The following is a 20272-nucleotide window of genomic DNA, read 5'->3' on the forward strand; positions in this document are numbered from 1 at the left end:
CACAGGACAGAAGCAGACGAATGAATTCCGAGGTATTCAGAATTGTGTGCTCAGATCCAGCCAAATGCAGCCAAACCGATTGGTCGTCGTTTCATACTACAGATGGACAATGACCCAAAACATAAAACCAAAGCAACCCAGGAGTTTATTCACCCCTTCATGACCCAGCCTATTTTGACCTTAATGACCTGGCCATTTTTTGCAATTCTGACCAGTGAACGCTTCAACGGATCCTAGCGATTCTGAGATTGTTTTTTCGTGACATATTGGGCTTCATGTTAGTGGTAAATTTAGGTCGATAATTTCTGCGTTTATTTGTGAAAAAAACAGAAATTTGGCGAAAATTTTGAAAATTTCGCAATTTTCACATTTTGAATTTTTATTCTGTTAAATCAGAGAGTTATGTGACTCAAAATAGTTAATAAATAACATTTCCCACATGTTTACTTTACATCAGCACAATTTTGGAAACCTTTTTTTTTTGCTAGGAAATTGTAAGGGTTAAAATTTGACCAGTGATTTCTCATTTTTACAACAAAATTTACAAAACCATTTTTTTTAGGGACCACCTCACATTTGAAGTCAATTTGAGGGTTCTATATGGCTGAAAATACCCAAAAGTGACACCATTCTAAAAACTACACCCCTCAAGGTGCTCAAAACCACATTCAAGAAGTTTGTTAACCCTTCAGGTGTTTCACAGCAGCAGAAGCAACATGGAAGGAAAAAATGAACATTTAACTTTTTAGTCACAAAAATGATCTTTTAGCAACAATTTTTTTATTTTCCCAAGGGTAAAAGGAGAAACTGGACCACGAAAGTTGTTGTCCAATTTGTCCTGAGTACGCTGATACCTCATATGTGGGGGTAAACCACTGTTTAGGCGCACGGCAGGGCTCGGAAGGGAAGGAGCGCCATTTGACTTTTTGAATGAAAATTTGGCTCCAATCTTTAGCGGACACCATGTCGCGTTTAGCCCCCGTGTGCCTAAACATTGGAGCTCCCCCACAAGTGACCCCATTTTGGAAACTAGACGCCCCAAGGAACTTATCTAGATGCATAGTGAGCACTTTAAACCCCCAGGTGCTTCACAAATTGATCCGTAAAAATGAAAAAGTACTTTTTTTTCACAAAAAAAAATCTTTTAGCCTCAATTTTTTCATTTTCTCAAGGGCAACAGGATAAACTGGATCCTAAAATTTGTTGGGAAATTTCTCCTGAGTACACCGATACCTCATATGTGGGGGTAAACCACTGTTTGGGCGCACGGCAAGGCTCGGAAGGGAAGGCGCGCCATTTGACTTTTTGAATGGAAAATTAGCTCCAATCATTAGCGGACACCATGTCGCGTTTGGAGAGCCCCTGTGTGCCTAAACATTGGAGCTCCCCCACAAGTGACCCCATTTTGGAAACTAGACCCCCCAAGGAACTTATCTAGATGCATAGTGAGCACTTTAAACCCCCAGGTGCTTCACAGAAGTTTATAACGCAGAGCCGTGAAAATAAAAAATAATTTTTCTTTCCTCAAAAATGATTTTTTAGCCCGGAATTTTTTATTTTCCCAAGGGTAACAGGAGAAATTGGACCCCAAATGTTGTTGTCCAGTTTGTCCTGAGTACGTTGATACCCCATTTTTGGGGGTAAACCACTGATTGGGCGCACGGCAGGGCTCGGAAGGGAAGGCACGCCATTTGGCTTTTTGAATGGAAAATTAGCTCCAATCATTAGGGGACACCATGTCGCGTTTGGAGAGCCCCTGTGTGCCTAAACATTGGAGCTCCCCCACAAGTGACCCCATTTTGGAAACTAGACCTCCAAAGGAACTAATCTAGATGTGTAGTGAGCACTTTGAACCCCAAAGTGCTTCACAGAAGTTTATAACGCAGAGCCGTTAAAATAAAAAAAAAATTTTTTTCCTCAAAAATTTTTTAGCCCGCAATTTTTAATTTTCCCAAGGGTAGCAGGAGAAATTTGACCCCAAAAGTTGTTGTCCAGTTTCTCCTGAGTACGCTGATACCCCATATGTGGGGGTAAACCACTGTTTGGACACATGTCGGGACTCGGAAGTGAAGTAGTGACGTTTTGAAATGCAGACTTTGATGGAATGCTCTGCGGGCATCACATTGCGTTTGCAGAGCCCCTGATGTGCTTAAACAGTAGAAACCCCCCACAAGTGACCCCATTTTGGAAACTAGACCCCCAAAGGAACTTATCTAGATGTGTGGTGAGCACTTTGAACCCCCAAGTGCTTCACAGATGTTTATAACGCAGAGCCGTGAAAATAAAAAATCATTTTTCTTTCCTCAAAAATAATTTTTTAGCCCGCAATTTCTTATTTTCCCAAGGGTTACAGGAGAAGTTGGACCCCAAAAGTCGTTGTCCAGTTTCTCCTGAGTACGCTGGTACCCTATATGTGGGGGTTAACCACTGTTTGGGCACACGTCGGGGCTCGGAAGGGAGAGAGCACCATTTGACTTTTTCAACGCAAGATTGGCTGGAATCAATGGTGGCGCCATGTCGCGTTTGGAGACCCCCTGATGTGCCTAAACAGTGGAAACCCCTCAATTCTAACTCCAACCCTAACCCGAACACACCCCTAACCCTAATCCCAACCCTAACCGCAACACACCCCTAACCCTAGTCTTAACCCTAATTCCAACCCTAACTCTAATTCCAACCCTAACCCTAAGGCTATGTGCCCACGTTGCGGATTTGTGTGCGGATTTTTCCGCACCGTTTTTGAAAAATCTGCAGGTAAAACGCACTGCGCTTTACCTGCGGATTTACCGCGGATTTCCAGTGTTATTTGTGTGGATTTCACCTGCGGATTCCTATTATGGAGCAGGTGTAAAACGCTGCGGAATCCGCACAAAGAATTGACATGCTGCGGAAAATACAACGCAGCGTTTCCGTGCTGTATTTTCCGCACCATGGGCACAGCGGATTTGGTTTTCCATAGGTTTACGTGGTACTGTAAATGTGATGGAAAACTGCTACGAATCTGCAGCGACCAATCCGCTGCGGATCCACAGCCAAATCCGCACCGTGTGCACATAGCCTAATTCTAACCCTAATTCCAACCCTAGCCCTAATTCTAACCCTAATTGTAACCCTAACCCTAATTGCAACCCTAACCCTAATTCTAACCCTAACCCTAATTCTAACCCTAAACCTAATTCTAGCCCTAGCCCTAAGTGCAACCCTAACCCTAAGTGCAACCATAAGTGCAGCCCTAACCCTAAGTGCAACCCTAGCCCTAAGTGCAACCCTAGCCCTAAGTGCAACCCTAACCCTAAGTGCAACCCTAAGTGCAACCCTAGCCCTAAGTGCAACCCTAAGTGCAACCCTAACCCTAAGTGCAACCCTAACCGGAGGGAGAGGAAGGAGCGGAGGGGAGAGGAAGGCGCTTAGGACAGGACGGAGGGATCACCGCCGTCAGTCGGTGGGGGGGCCAGATCGGGGTCTCCAGCCATGGCCGATGCTATTGCAGCATCGGCCATGGCTGGATAGTAATATTTCACCAATTTTCATAGGTGAAATATTACAGATTGCTCTGATTGACTGTTTTACTTTTAACAGCCAATCAGAGCGATCGTAGCCACGGGGGGGCGAAGCCACCCCCCCTGGGCTGAAGTACCACTCCCCCTGTTCCTGTAGGTCGGTTGAAATTGGAGTTAACCCTTTCACCTGGCCTGCAGGAACGCGATCATTCTGTGACACAGCATATGCGTCACAGGTCGGATTGGCACCGACTTTCATGACGCATACGCTGTGTCACATGTTGGGAAGGGGTTAAAGCAAAGAAGTGGAATATTCTTGAATGGCCAAGTCAGTCACCTGATCTCAACCCAATTGAGCATGCATCTCACTTGTTAAAGACTAAACTTCAGACAGAAAGGCCCACAAACAAACAGCAACTGAAAACCACCGCAGTGAAGGCCTGGCAGAGCATCAAAAAGGAGGACACACAGCGTCTGGTGATGTCCATGAGTTCAAGACTTCAGGCAGTCATTGCCAACAAAAGGTTTTCAACCAAGTACTAAAAATGAACATTTTATTTAAAATTATTGAATCTGTCCAATTACTTTTGATCACTTTAAAAACAGGGTGGCACATGTTAAGGAGCTGAAACTCCTAAACCCTTCATCCAATTTTAATGTGGATACCCTCAAATGAAAGCTGAAAGTCTGAACTTCAACTGCATCTCAATTGTTTTGTTTAAAATTCATTGTGGTAATGTCTATAACCAAAATTAGAAAAATGTCTCTGTCCAAATATATATGGACTTAACTGTATGTCGTTAGTATTGTGAAATCTGGTGACAGATAAAATTCAAGTACTGCATGTTTCATTATATCACATGTGATGGCGATGACAAAGGTCTGCTACTAACTAATAATGCACATGGTAAACTGAGTGCAAATATTGAAATATAATATGACAGAAAATTCTCCCAATATTTAGCAGTCACATTTTTGTCGGAGGTTGTATTCTGATGAAGATCACACACATTTGTTACCTTCTACATGTCCAATAATTGTACAGATATGAATAATTAATAATTCATTAATAAAATGGACAGTAATATTGGGCAAAGCTACCTTTATTCTAGCGGAAGATGTGGCACCATAGTTAAGGGTAGTGCAGGATTAGTAAAATATTCAAAATCATCATGTTTTGTCACCACTAATGACTAGGGTTGAGCGACCTTTAGTTTTTTAGGGTCGAGTCGGGTTTTGTGAAACCCGACTGTCTTAAAAGTCGAGTCGAGTGAAATCGGCCGACCACAGTGAAAAGTCGGGTTTCGGCCGAAACACGAAACCCAGTGAAGATTTTTCTCTCTCTCTCTCTCTCTCTCTCTCTCTCTCCCTCCCTCCCTCCGTCCCAGAACAGAAAATTTCGATTTGCACATTCCAAATCGCTACTGCGCACAAGCGACACATGAAGATAGGCGTTCACTCCCCTAACACCTATGTCATCACTCTGCCCACGCTCATTCATTGGCTGAAAAAATGGCGCTAATCGCGTCATACGAAACGCGACTTTGGCGCCAAGATCGCGTATCGCATGGCCGACCCCACACAGGGATCGGGTCGGGTTTCATGAGACGCCGACTTTGCCAAAAGTCGGCGACTTATGAAAATGAACGACCCGTTTCGCTCAACCCTACTAATGACATATCGTATATAAAAGCGGCCCTGATGGCTGTTTCTATTACAGTGGTCAGCCTATTAATGACAGATGGAGTGCTGATCGTGGAGGGTTTCGCTGGGATTCCTCACAATCAGCCATTATACACAAGAGGACACATTGTCAAACATTGATGTCCCTACAAGTATCTGACATTATTCAGGAAAACACACTGCGATACAATATACCCCTACAGCAAGTCACATTGTACAGAAGTTTCATGTTGTCAGTGCAGTCACAATTCAGCTATACATCCTGCGGATCCATTACCACGTCTAACGCACGGTGAACTATAGCTTGTTCCCCTATCAGCATGTGTCATGATCATACAAGGTTTATTATAGCAGAAATAAAGCTGCCATTAGACTTCCACACCAACAATACACTTTCCTATACAATGTCCAATTTTAAAGATCATCATTTTGACATGTCTCTTAAACTGAGAGCAGGCAATGGCATCAGTCAGCGGCATTTTGGATCTGTAAAATGACGAGTTCAGAACAGTGACATGACTTATGTTATCAATACACCTTGACACATATAACCAAGATTGAAAGATTTTTCAGAAAAAAGTTAACTATGTAAAGAGTCTTGAAAAAGATCTCACTGGGCAAGATATGGGACCAATGGAAGCATACAGAGCATCCTTACTGCACGCCAGGGCTTCCCAAGCTAGACATGCATGGCACCACATTGGTGAAAGACTAGAGGACGGAATACGAGGGACGACTTTATGCCTCTGGAAAACAACATTTTCTACCACTACCACCACTAGTACGATCACTACTACTACCACTACTAGTACTACCACTAATACTACTACTAATACTAGTACCACTATTACTACCACTAATACTACTACCACTACTACCACTAATACTACTACTAGTAATACCACTACTACTACTACTACTACTACTACTAGTACTACCACTAATACTACTACTAATACTAGTACCTCTATTACTACCACTAATACTACTACCACTACTAGTACTACCACTAATACTACTACTAGTAATACCACTAATACTACTAGTAGTAATACCACTAATACTACTACTACTACTAGTAATACCACTAATACCACTACTAGTAATACCACTAATACTACTACTACTACTACCACTACTAGTACTACCACTAATACTACTACTAGTAATACCACTACTACTACTACTAGTAATACCACTAATACTACTACCACTACTAGTAATACCACTACTACTACTAGTAATACCACTACTACTGCTACTAGTAATACCACTAATACTACTACCACTACTAGTAATACCACTAATATTACTACTACTACTAGTAATACCACTAATACTATTACTACTACTAGTAATACCACTATTACTACTACTACTAGTAATACCACTAATACTACTACTACTACTAGTAATACCACTAATACTACTACCACTACTAGTAATACCACTAATACTACTACTAGTAATACCACTAATACTACTACTACTACTAGTAATACCACTACTACTGCTACTAGTAATACCACTAATACTACTACCACTATTAGTAATACCACTAATACTTCTACCACTACTAGTAATACCACAAATACTTCTACCACTACTAGTAATACCACTAATACTATTACTACTACTAGTAATACCACTAATATTACTACTACTACTAGTAATACCACTATACCACTAATACTACTACTACTACTACTAGTAATACCACTAATACTTCTACTACTACTACTAGTAATACCACTAATACTACTACCACTACTAGTAATACCACTAATACTACTACTAGTAATACCACTACTACTAATACCACTAATACTACTACCACCACTAGTACTATCACTAATACTACTATCATCACTAGTTCAAGACAATTCAATTCAATTCAATTCAAAGAAGCTTTATTGGCAGGACCAAATAAACGTCGGTTTTGCCAAAGCACATGTTCAGTAGGGAACAGGGAGTAGGGACTGTGAGAACGATAGATGTGGTACAGGTTGGGGGTTAAGGAAGTCCATGGCATATCATGGCTTTTCTTTTACTCTTAAAGCCAGAAAGTTGCCATTTGAAATGACTTTAGTTTTGTGCCATGTCTGTGATCTGCTTTTTTCTAGGAAATTAAACTGAATGAACATCCTCCAAGGCCGGTGATTATATAATTTTTGCCAGGGGTTGTATCACTAGAACTACCACCACTACTACTACCACTACTACTACTACAAGAGAATATTTAAAGATAAGGCTACTTTCACACTAGCGTTAACTGCATTACGTCGCAATGCGTCGTTTTGCCGAAAAAACGCATCCTGCAAAAGTGCTTGCAGGATGCGTTTTTTCTGCATTGACTAACATTAGCGACGCATTTGCGACGCAATGACACACGTCGCAACCGTCGTGCGACGGTTGCGCCGTGCTGTGGCGGACCGTCGGGACCAAAAAACTTTACATGTAACGTTTTTTGCTCCCGACGGTCCGCTTTTTCCGACAGCGCATGCGCGGCCGGAACTCCGCCCCCACCTCCCCGCACTTCCCCGCACCTCACAATGGGGCAGCGGATGCGCTGGAAAAATGCATCCGCTGCCCCCGTTGTGCGGCGGAGACAACGCTAGCGTCGGGGACCTCGGCCCGACGCACCGCGACGGGCCGAGCCCGACGCTAGTGTGAAAGAAGCCTGACTTTGATTAAATCTTTTGCCATAGAGAATAGTGGTCAGCACAACACAAGTGTTACATGTAACATAGAAATGATAATTAAGATACTTAACAAACATCAGATAATTGGGGCGTGGACGGTGACCCCCGGTACTCTGCATCATGGGTAAGATTGGAGGATTTGGGTGGTGGTATCTAGTGCACGATACCTGAATGTTATCTAGATTTTGGGATTTACTACATGATTTACTATAGTCACCCAGTCTCCTTATCTTCCCTTTGGTTTGTTACATGCACTACTTTGCACTTTACCTGTGAAATAGCTGCAGATGTACCTAGGGGATATCACCGTTTTTTCAGTGTTGCTTCTAGCTGTTCCCTTACTGAATTCCTTTTTTTGCTACTTTGTTGTCATATATGTATTGATTGGCTTTAATAAAAGTATATTTATATCTTTTTTACAAAAAAGATTTGGACGTGTACTCTGGTATTTTTATGGTATTTATCTATGGTTGTAGGAGTGTCCTTGTTATGTGTAGGTGATACGATCTCGGTCTATGATACATATAACACATTCCTATGAGCGTGTGGATGAGACCGTATTTTCTTTGGTCCATACTGGGCTGTATGTATTACCACTACTATTACTACAAGAGAATATTTAAAGATGACTTTGATTAAATCTTTTGCCATAGAGAATAGTGGTCAGCACAACACAAGTGTTACATGTAACATAGAAATGATAATTAAGATACTTAACAAACATCAGATAATTGCTACAATACTAACTCTGCTCGGAATAGCTTACAATGAAGTGTAACGCATGCTAATATATGAGCTGCTGATTCGTGGTAGATTTACATTACTGACATTCATAAAGAGATTCTTAACTACTCGAATAACGAGATTCCTCCATGTGGTGCTCACACAGTGCATTAAGTGCCATATTTGGTCAAAATACTAAAATAACCAGACATTTATATTTGGCCTAAACGGTAGTCATACACGTTATTAAGTTAGGGCCCTTTCACATAGCGATTATTCCTGTTCAGAGGCCTCATCGAGGCTTACGTCAGAACCCCTCCCTCCCGCAAAAGAGGATTTAAGCATATGCTCCAAGGGGCCATTAACTATAATGATGTAAACGGAGTCACAGTCAACATTTTCAGCCATATACGCCTATTAGAGGTGGACAGCTAAACATAGACTACTACACCTTAATGTCCACCTCCAATAGGCTTATACGGCTGAAAATGATGACGGTGACTCCATCTGCATTATTATAGTGAATGGCCCCGTCAGAGCATCTGCCACGAATAACCGCTAGAGCTGTGCTCTTCAAACTCCATAGATCTCCAGCCACTGAAGGAAATGCTAACAGCTGAATTTTGGGGTGGCAGGTAGTGAACATACCGATCTGAAATTGATGACCTATCTTAAGTATAGGCCAGGTATTCCAAAGTCCTGGAGAACCCTTTACCTGCAGCACGGACTGGCAGAGGTCTATGCTGTGTGTTGCCTATAACTGGGCAATGTCCTGCAGCCAGAGAGGGCTGTATAATGAAGGACAATTTGCGGCACAGACTCAGGCCGGTGTATGCTGCAAATTTCCTAATACAGTCATTGCAAAAAATGATTATACTGCAAAGTCTGTATTCCATTGTCTTGTGAAGCGGAAGGTATGCGGAAAGCATTTTCTTACTGTGTTCCTCATCAATGACCACTGGATTGATTTTCATTGTGCCCTGGCAAAACCAAATCCGTTGGCATAAAGGTACAGATGATTTTTATTTCACCAAAATCGGGGATTCTGATGTTGGCTTCGTGTCACAGGTGTGAACAGGAATGGGGATCTTTTGCTTCACTTCATCTTAGATGCCCCTCATACACGAGGCCCAAAATTCCAGATATGACGTCCATTCTATTCTGCATATGGGACCCCATGCATGTGTGAACAGCTGTCATGCAAATAGTTTCATATGTAAAAATATGAGCTATTGGACTATAGCTATAGGTGCTGAGAGCCCCAGACATGGACTGATCCCCTCTTATTTACAAATACACAAGGGTTATATACACATCCATAGCTGTAGGACACAAGGTGCTGAGAGCCCCAGACATGGACTGAGCCCCTCTTATTTACAAATACACAAGGGTTATATACACATCCATAGCTGTAGGACACGAGGAGCCGAGAGCCCCAGACATGGACCGATCCCCTCTTATTTACAAATACACAAGGGTTATATACACATCCATAGCTGTAGGTCACGAGGTGCTGAGAGCCCCAGACATGGACTGAGACCCTCTTATTTACAAATACACAAGGGTTATATACACATCCATAGCTGTAGGACACGAGGTGCTGAGAGCCCCAGACATGGACTGAGCCCCTCTTATTTACAAATACACAAGGGTTATATACACATCCATAGCTGTAGGACACGAGGAGCCGAGAGCCCCAGACATGGACCGATCCCCTCTTATTTACAAATACACAAGGGTTATATACACATCCATAGCTGTAGGACACGAGGTGCTGAGAGCCCCAGACATAGACCGATCCCCTCTTATTTACAAATACACAAGGGTTATATACACATCCATAGCTGTAGGACACGAGGAGCCGAGAGCCCCAGACATGGACCGATCCCCTCTTATTTACAAATACACAAGGGTTATATACACATCCATAGCTGTAGGACACGAGGAGCCGAGAGCCCCAGACATGGACCGATCCCCTCTTATTTACAAATACACAAGGGTTATATACACATCCATAGCTGTAGGACACAAGGTGCTGAGAGCCCCAGACATGGACAGAGCCCCTCTTATTTACAAATACACAAGGGTTATATACACATCCATAGCTGTAGGACACGAGGTGCTGAGAGCCCCAGACATGGACTGATCCCCTCTTATTTACAAATACACAAGGGTTATATACACATCCATAGCTGTAGGACACAAGGTGCTGAGAGCCCCAGACATGGACTGAGCCCCTCTTATTTACAAATACACAAGGGTTATATACACATCCATAGCTGTAGGACACGAGGAGCCGAGAGCCCCAGACATGGACCGATCCCCTCTTATTTACAAATACACAAGGGTTATATACACATCCATAGCTGTAGGACACAAGGTGCTGAGAGCCCCAGACATGGACAGAGCCCCTCTTATTTACAAATACACAAGGGTTATATACACATCCATAGCTGTAGGACACGAGGTGCTGAGAGCCCCAGACATGGACTGATCCCCTCTTATTTACAAATACACAAGGGTTATATACACATCCATAGCTGTAGGACACAAGGTGCTGAGAGCCCCAGACATGGACTGAGCCCCTCTTATTTACAAATACACAAGGGTTATATACACATCCATAGCTGTAGGACACGAGGAGCCGAGAGCCCCAGACATGGACCGATCCCCTCTTATTTACAAATACACAAGGGTTATATACACATCCATAGCTGTAGGACACGAGGAGCCGAGAGCCCCAGACATGGACCGATCCCCTCTTATTTACAAATACACAAGGGTTATATACACATCCATAGCTGTAGGACACGAGGTGCTGAGAGCCCCAGACATGGACTGATCCCCTCTTATTTACAAATACACAAGGGTTATATACACATCCATAGCTGTAGGACACAAGGTGCAGAGAGCCCCAGACATGGACTGAGCCCCTCTTATTTACAAATACACAAGGGTTATATACACATCCATAGCTGTAGGACACGAGGTGCTGAGAGCCCCAGACATGGACTGATCCCCTCTTATTTACAAATACACAAGGGTTATATACACATCCATAGCTGTAGGACACGAGGTGCTGAGAGCCTCAAACATGGACTGATCCCCTCTTATTTACAAATACACAAGGGTTATATACACATCCATAGCTGTAGGACACGAGGTGCTGAGAGCCCCAGACATGGACTGATCCCCTCTTATTTACAAATACACAAGGGTTATATACACATCCATAGCTGTAGGACACAAGGTGCTGAGAGCCCCAGACATGGACTGAGCCCCTCTTATTTACAAATACACAAGGGTTATATACACATCCATAGCTGTAGGACACAAGGTGCTGAGAGCCCCAGACATGGACTGATCCCCTCTTATTTACAAATACACAAGGGTTATATATACATCCATAGCTGTAGGACACGAGGAGCCGAGAGCCCCAGACATGGACCGATCCCCTCTTATTTACAAATACACAAGGGTTATATACACATCCATAGCTGTAGGACACGAGGTGCTGAGAGCCCCAGACATGGACTGATCCCCTCTTATTTACAAATACACAAGGGTTACATATACATCCATAGCTGTAGGACACGAGGAGCCGAGAGCCCCAGACATGGACTGATCCCCTCTTATTTACAAATACACAAGGGTTATATACACATCCATAGCTGTAGGACACGAGGTGCTGAGAGCCCCAGACATGGACTGATCCCCTCTTATTTACAAATACACAAGGGTTATATACACATCCATAGCTGTAGGACACGAGGTGCTGAGAGCCTCAAACATGGACTGATCCCCTCTTATTTACAAATACACAAGGGTTATATACACATCCATAGCTGTAGGACACGAGGTGCTGAGAGCCCCAGACATGGACTGATCCCCTCTTATTTACAAATACACAAGGGTTATATACACATCCATAGCTGTAGGACACAAGGTGCTGAGAGCCCCAGACATGGACTGAGCCCCTCTTATTTACAAATACACAAGGGTTATATACACATCCATAGCTGTAGGACACAAGGTGCTGAGAGCCCCAGACATGGACTGATCCCCTCTTATTTACAAATACACAAGGGTTATATATACATCCATAGCTGTAGGACACGAGGAGCCGAGAGCCCCAGACATGGACCGATCCCCTCTTATTTACAAATACACAAGGGTTATATACACATCCATAGCTGTAGGACACGAGGTGCTGAGAGCCCCAGACATGGACTGATCCCCTCTTATTTACAAATACACAAGGGTTACATATACATCCATAGCTGTAGGACACGAGGAGCCGAGAGCCCCAGACATGGACTGATCCCCTCTTATTTACAAATACACAAGGGTTATATACACATCCATAGCTGTAGGACACGAGGTGCTGAGAGCCCCAGACATGGACTGATCCCCTCTTATTTACAAATACACAAGGGTTATATACACATCCATAGCTGTAGGACACGAGGTGCTGAGAGCCTCAAACATGGACTGATCCCCTCTTATTTACAAATACACAAGGGTTATATACACATCCATAGCTGTAGGACACGAGGTGCTGAGAGCCCCAGACATGGACTGATCCCCTCTTATTTACAAATACACAAGGGTTATATACACATCCATAGCTGTAGGACACGAGGTGCTGAGAGCCCCAGACATGGACTGATCCCCTCTTATTTACAAATACACAAGGGTTATATACACATCCATAGCTGTAGGACACGAGGGGCTGAGAGCCCCAGACATGGACTGAGCCCCTCTTATTTACAAATACACAAGGGTTATATACACATCCATAGCTGTAGGACACAAGGTGCTGAGAGCCCCAGACATGGACAGAGCCCCTCTTATTTACAAATACACAAGGGTTATATACACATCCATAGCTGTAGGACACGAGGTGCTGAGAGTCCCAGACATGGACTGATCCCCTCTTATTTACAAATACACAAGGGTTATATACACATCCACAGCTGTAGGACACGAGGTGCTGAGAGCCCCAGACATGGACTGATCCCCTCTTATTTACAAATACACAAGGGTTATATACACATCCATAGTTGTAGGACACAAGGTGCTGAGAGCCCCAGACATGGACAGAGCCCCTCTTATTTACAAATACACAAGGGTTATATACACATCCATAGCTGTAGGACACGAGGTGCTGAGAGTCCCAGACATGGACTGATCCCCTCTTATTTACAAATACACAAGGGTTATATACACATCCATAGCTGTAGGACACGAGGTGCTGAGAGTCCCAGACATGGACTGATCCCCTCTTATTTACAAATACACAAGGGTTATATACACATCCATAGCTGTAGGACACGAGGTGCTGAGAGCCTCAAACATGGACTGATCCCCTCTTATTTACAAATACACAAGGGTTATATACACATCCATAGCTGTAGGACACGAGCTGCTGAGAGCCCCAGACATGGACTGATCCCCTCTTATTTACAAATACACAAGGGTTATATACACATCCATAGCTGTAGGACACGAGCTGCTGAGAGCCCCAGACATGGACTGATCCCCTCTTATTTACATATACACAAGGGTTATATACACATCCATAGCTGTAGGACACGAGGTGCTGAGAGCCCCAGACATGGACTGAGCCCCTCTTATTTACAAATACACAAGGGTTATATACACATCCATAGCTGTAGGACACAAGGTGCTGAGAGCCCCAGACATGGACAGAGCCCCTCTTATTTACAAATACACAAGGGTTATATATACATCCATAGCTGTAGGACACGAGGTGCTGAGAGTCCCAGACATGGACTGATCCCCTCTTATTTACAAATACACAAGGGTTATATACACATCCATAGCTGTAGGACACGAGGTGCTGAGAGCCCCAGACATGGACTGATCCCCTCTTATTTACAAATACACAAGGGTTACATACACATCCATAGCTGTAGGACACGAGGTGCTGAGAGCCTCAAACATGGACCGATCCCCTCTTATTTACAAATACACAAGGGTTACATACACATCCATAGCTGTAGGACACAAGGTGCTGAGAGCCCCAGACATGGACTGAGCCCCTCTTATTTACAAATACACAAGGGTTATATACACATCCATAGCTGTAGGACACGAGGTGCTGAGAGCCCCAGACATGGACTGAGCCCCTCTTATTTACAAATACACAAGGGTTATATACACATCCATAGCTGTAGGACACAAGGTGCTGAGAGCCCCAGACATGGACTGAGCCCCTCTTATTTACAAATACACAAGGGTTATATACACATCCATAGCTGTAGGACACAAGGTGCTGAGAGCCCCAGACATGGACAGAGCCCCTCTTATTTACAAATACACAAGGGTTATATACACATCCATAGCTGTAGGACACGAGGAGCTGAGAGCCCCAGACATTATTATTATTATTATTTATTGTTATAGCGCCATTTATTCCATGGCGCTTTACATGTGAGACATGGACTCATCCCCTCTTATTTACAAATACACAAGGGTTATATACACATCCATAGCTGTAGGACACGAGGTGCTGAGAGCCCCAGACATGGACTGAGCCCCTCTTATTTACAAATACACAAGGGTTATATACACATCCATAGCTGTAGGACACAAGGTGCTGAGAGCCCCAGACATGGACAGAGCCCCTCTTATTTACAAATACACAAGGGTTATATACACATCCATAGCTGTAGGACACGAGGAGCTGAGAGCCCCAGACATTATTATTATTTATTGTTATAGCGCCATTTATTCCATGGCGCTTTACATGTGAGACATGGACTGATCCCCTCTTATTTACAAATACACAAGGGTTACATACACTTCCATAGCTGTACTGTGTGTGGTCAGATACCAGCCCCTTACACTACACACCATGCCCCCCGCTGTCATTCCCTGCCATGTGACAAGTGTCATCCTTACACGTGCCAGGAACATACACCACCCAGAATCTTACAACTGCAGAGCTCTAAAGAGGCCAACAATGATGCCAGGTTAATGGAGCAATTAATAATGCACTGACAGAAGGCTGGGCATGGGAAGGGCCAGGACACATGGCTGGCAGGGTGCCCACCAGCCTCCAGACACCACTAGTGGGGATCCTGGCCTCGGGCAGACTTGTTGATGGGCACCATGTGCCACTCACCTAGGGTCTTGACTGCGATCTGCTTGGTGAGAGGAGGGGGCAGGTTGATGACTACCAGGTCCACGTCCTGGTGCAGTAACACGTCGTCGATGCGGTTGGTGTAGAAGGGCACACTCATCTCCTTGGCGAGCTCCTCGGCCTCCTCCTGCGTCCTGCCCCATAACGCCTTCACCGAAAACCCCTCGTCCTTCAGCAGAGGGATGATGACCCTGGACGTCAGGCTGGTGCCAAACACCCCGACCCCGGGCAGCATGGTGGTGACCACACACTGGCAGGGGCAGACCTCTGCAGGATCACAGACACAGGATGCCCAGTGCTGGAGGAGCAGGGATGCCTACTGGGTGCCCTGCTCTCCTCTCAGGCTGCAGGGGCCAGGCTCTCTCCCCCATGTCCTGCTCATGCCAGGATCCTGCACACAGCATCCGGGGACAGCGGAGAGGGCAGAGAGCAGCCTGCGGGCAGTGCCAGCGCCTCAGCTTGTGACACACACCATCCCGGGCTGCCTCCTGCCATGGTCGCAGGCTTCTCCTCTTCATTGCTGTGCGGCAGGGAGTGGGCGGGGACAGCTGCTGTCACCTACGGCCTGGGCTCTCCTGCAACGCCCTCTCCTGGGCGACCCCCGCCACTGCAGGCTCAGGGCTCCCAGGGGGCCTCACTGCCGCCCATACATGTAAGGATACCCAAAGAGAAAAGGGGAACTCAGTCCAAAATTCGTAAAAATGTATATACATTTATTAAATAGTCAAACAACATGACAAACATGTACATAGGGAGGGATGAAATCAACCACGGGTATACCAGCAAAATGTCATGAAATCATAAAGTGCCTAGTGCTCATAGTTACCATAGGAAGCATACACAATATCCCCCACTATAGGATACATTAACCAGATACATATCCGTTGCTTAGTAGCGACATTGTAGTATATAGAAGTGCCTATCAGGAATGCGTACCCATATGGTAGTGTAGTGCCGGACCTGTGTGTCGCCGCTACCGACGCGCGTTTCGCTGCTCTTTTTCAAGGTGCGGTGACACACACTCTCTGCATTAGACCGGGGTCACACTTGTGAGAAACTCACAGGAGTCTGGCACCTCAGTTCCCGGCACAGCCGCCGACACTCGGGACCGGAGCATTCAGCTGCATAGAAATACAGGCAGCCGCACGCTCCAGTCCTGAGTTCTGGTGGCAGTGCCGGGTATTGATGGGAGAGACTTGTGTGAGTTTCTCCCAAGTGTTTCCCCGGCCTTAAACGCAATATGTTTAATTTTTAAAAAAATTTTTAAAAAATGGCGTGGGCTCCCGCACAATTTTCTGTGCCATAGCGGGAAAGCCAGTGACTGGGGGATGATGTTTATAGCCTGGGAAGGGGTTAATACCCATGGATCTTCCCAGGCTATGAATATCAGCCCGCAGCTGTTTATTTAGCCTTTACTGGCTATTAAAATAGGGAGACCTCCCCAAAAAAACGACGTGGGGTCAGCCTATAATTAATAGCCAGAAAAGGCTATGCAGATAGCTGGGGGTTGATATTCATAGCCTAGAGAGGGGCCATGGATATTGCCCCCCCCCCCCCCCCCCCCGGATGCAAACACCAGCCCACAGCCGCCCCAGAAATGGCGCATCTGTAAGATGTGCCAATTCCGTCACTTAGCCTCTCTCTTCCCACTGCCCTGTAGCGGTGGCATATGGGGTAATAGAGGGTTGCTGTCACCTTTGAATTGTAAGGTGACATCAAGCCGGCTTAGTAATGGAGAGGCGTCAATAAGACACCTATCCATTACTAAACCTATAGTTGTTAATGGGTTAAATAAACACACACACATGCAGAATAAAGTATTTTAATGAAATAAAACACAACTCAGTTTTGCGATCTTTACTGTTCTGCCAATACATGCAATGCCCTCGATCTCCTGCAAAAAAAGAAAAAATAATAAACCAACACAAATACACCCTTGTCCGACGCAGTCCATTTAATAACGAGTGTCCCACGACGATCTTCCCTATAGAGCTGTCATATCAGGAGATGTGACAGCTCTATAGGCCTCCAGTGACACTGACAGGAGACAATGGCTCCTGCAGTGTTATCACTAAGGGTTCAATGGCCTGTCACTTTACGGCACTGCTGTGTGAGAATTTTCCCACACAGCGGTGCCACAAGTGACAGTATGAACTCTGCACTCACAGCGGCGGAGGGATACAGGGCGGAAGGATACCTTCCATCATTGTATCACCGGCGCCTCTGGAGAGCGATTGCATCTGCCGATGTGACAGCGCTCCACGGGAGATCATCATGGGACACTCGTTATTAAATGGATTACATCGGGTCTGAGAGTATTCTGTTGGTTTATTATTTTTAATTTTTTTACAGGTGATCCAGGGCTTTGGAGATTAGCTGTTTGGTGAGTATATACTGTATGTTGTATGTACTGTATGTCTACATGTATGTACTGTATACATGTGTTTGTTTGTTTTTTACGCTTGAACACAGTAGCCGAATGATGGAACTACTACTGTCCCATCATCCGGCTACCTGTCACTGTAGCAGGCATAGCCGGATGGGACTATTAGTCCCATCAGACGATGCCTGCCTACACACAGACACACACAAACACACACAGCCCTGCACACACACACATACAGCCCCACACACATACAGCCCCACACACGCACACACAGGGGGCTGCATTATACTGTGTGTGGTGGGGGCTGCATTTTACTGTGTGTGGGGGGGAGGCTGCATTATACTGTGTGTGTGGGGGAGGTTGCATTATATTGTGTGTGTGTGTGTGTGTGTGTGGTGGGGGCTGCATTATACTGTGTGTGGTGGGGGCTGCATTATGCTGTGTGTGGGGGGCGGCATTATACTGTGTGTGTGGTGGGGGCTGCATTATACTGTGTGTGTGTGTGTGTGGGGGGATGCACTATACTGTGTGTTTGTGGGGGGAGGCTGAATTATACTGTGTGGGGGGACTGCATTATACTCTGAGGGGTCTGTATTATACTCTGAGGGGTCTGCAGTATACTATGAGGGAGCCTGCAGTATACTCTGAGGTGGGCTGCAGTATACTCTATCAAGGACCATGAGGAGTGCATTGTACTATATGGGACCTGCATTATACTGTAGAGAGGACTAACTGTCCCCATCACTCTTCCTCAGCTGGTGTAAAGAAACTCGGGAACAAGTGTCGAATGACTTCAATATTGTCAATCATGCTCGATTAACGGCCTGAACTCAGCCCATACAAATACAACTTAAAGGGAATGTGTCACCACTTTTTTGGCATAGCATGTAAAAATATCATTCAATTTAGTGTCAGCTCTGCATTATACAAGTATTTTTTATACCTCTTGACTCCTCACCCCCACCAATGATACATAAATACTGTCTTTATTCCTCCCGCGGTGTATGTAAATATGCTCGGCCCGGTCTGATGGGCGGGGCTTATTGTCCGTCTCCACCCCCTCATCTTGCTGTATGTATTCGTTTCTGTGAATATCACAGATGGCGTACAGTTACCGCGTGTGCGCATTCAAATGGTCCCTCGCGCGTGCGCAGTATGCTTTGCCCAACTGTGGGCAAAGCACAAAATCAGTATTGCGTATGCACCAGCATACGCCACGGCTTTCCATGGCCCGGAAGTGTACAAGTATACTTCCGGGCCATAGAGCGCAATCGCGTATGCCGTCGCATACGCAATACTGTTTTTCAACTTTGCCCACAGTTGGGCAAAGCATACTGCGCACGCACGAGGGACCATTTGAATGCGCACACGCGGTAACTCTATGCGAACGCAGTAATTACCCAAAGGGAATGCGTAGAGCAAGCCAGGGGGGGGGAGAGACGGACAATAAGCCCCGCCCATTGGACCGGACCGAGTATATTTACATACACCGCAGGAGGAATAAAAACGATATTTATGTATCATTGGTCGGGTGTCAAGGGGTATAAAAAGTACTTGTATAATGCAGAGCTGACACTAAATTGAATGATATTTGTACATGATATGCCAAAAAAGTGGTGACGGATTCCCTTTAAATGTTTCTTTGTGATGGTGCAATATGTCAGCATTTGGGGCCACACTTTAAACTTTTGCCCAGGGCCCCACTTTGTCTAAAACCGGCCCTGCCAATGAGGAAAATAGCCGACTGCTATAGCTCCAAGCCTCAACAGGGTGAAATGGAAATATCACCGGCAACTCCCAGCAGCAAGCTGGGAGGTATAAACAACCCCGGTCCAGATGTGTCAACTAGAGCCGGGAGAAGGTTGTGACTGGGTCCTAGAGTCACAAGGACCAGGAAAAAGTCTGCAAAGCAAACTGCTGAGGCCTCCTGCAGTCAGATGCAGTGCGACGGTCTGCAGCCTCTGACACCCCATTTACTATGAAGCCAAAAGGAAAGGAAATCCAGCGAAAGGTGAAGGTTGCTAAAACATTTAACTTTTATTCTAAGTATATAAAATCATTCAACTAACATATTCAGTCCAGCACTGTATCACACTTATGAGACAAGATA

General features: G+C 45.0%; 1 protein-coding gene across 1 annotated transcript in view; it reads right to left on the reverse strand.

The window, feature by feature from the left end:
- GFOD1 (Gfo/Idh/MocA-like oxidoreductase domain containing 1) overlaps positions 1 to 16317 on the reverse strand; it is a 91212-nt gene extending 74895 nt beyond the window's left edge. Inside the window, exon 1 of the mRNA XM_077269909.1 lies at positions 15759 to 16317. Coding sequence (XP_077126024.1) covers positions 15759 to 16011 — 253 coding nt within the window. The 5' untranslated portion in view covers positions 16012 to 16317. The remainder of the gene's footprint in view (positions 1 to 15758) is intronic.
- Between the last annotated feature and the right edge of the window lie 3955 nt (positions 16318 to 20272).

Source organism: Ranitomeya variabilis, chromosome 6, assembly GCF_051348905.1.
Source record: "Ranitomeya variabilis isolate aRanVar5 chromosome 6, aRanVar5.hap1, whole genome shotgun sequence".
Lineage (NCBI taxonomy): Eukaryota > Metazoa > Chordata > Amphibia > Anura > Dendrobatidae > Ranitomeya > Ranitomeya variabilis.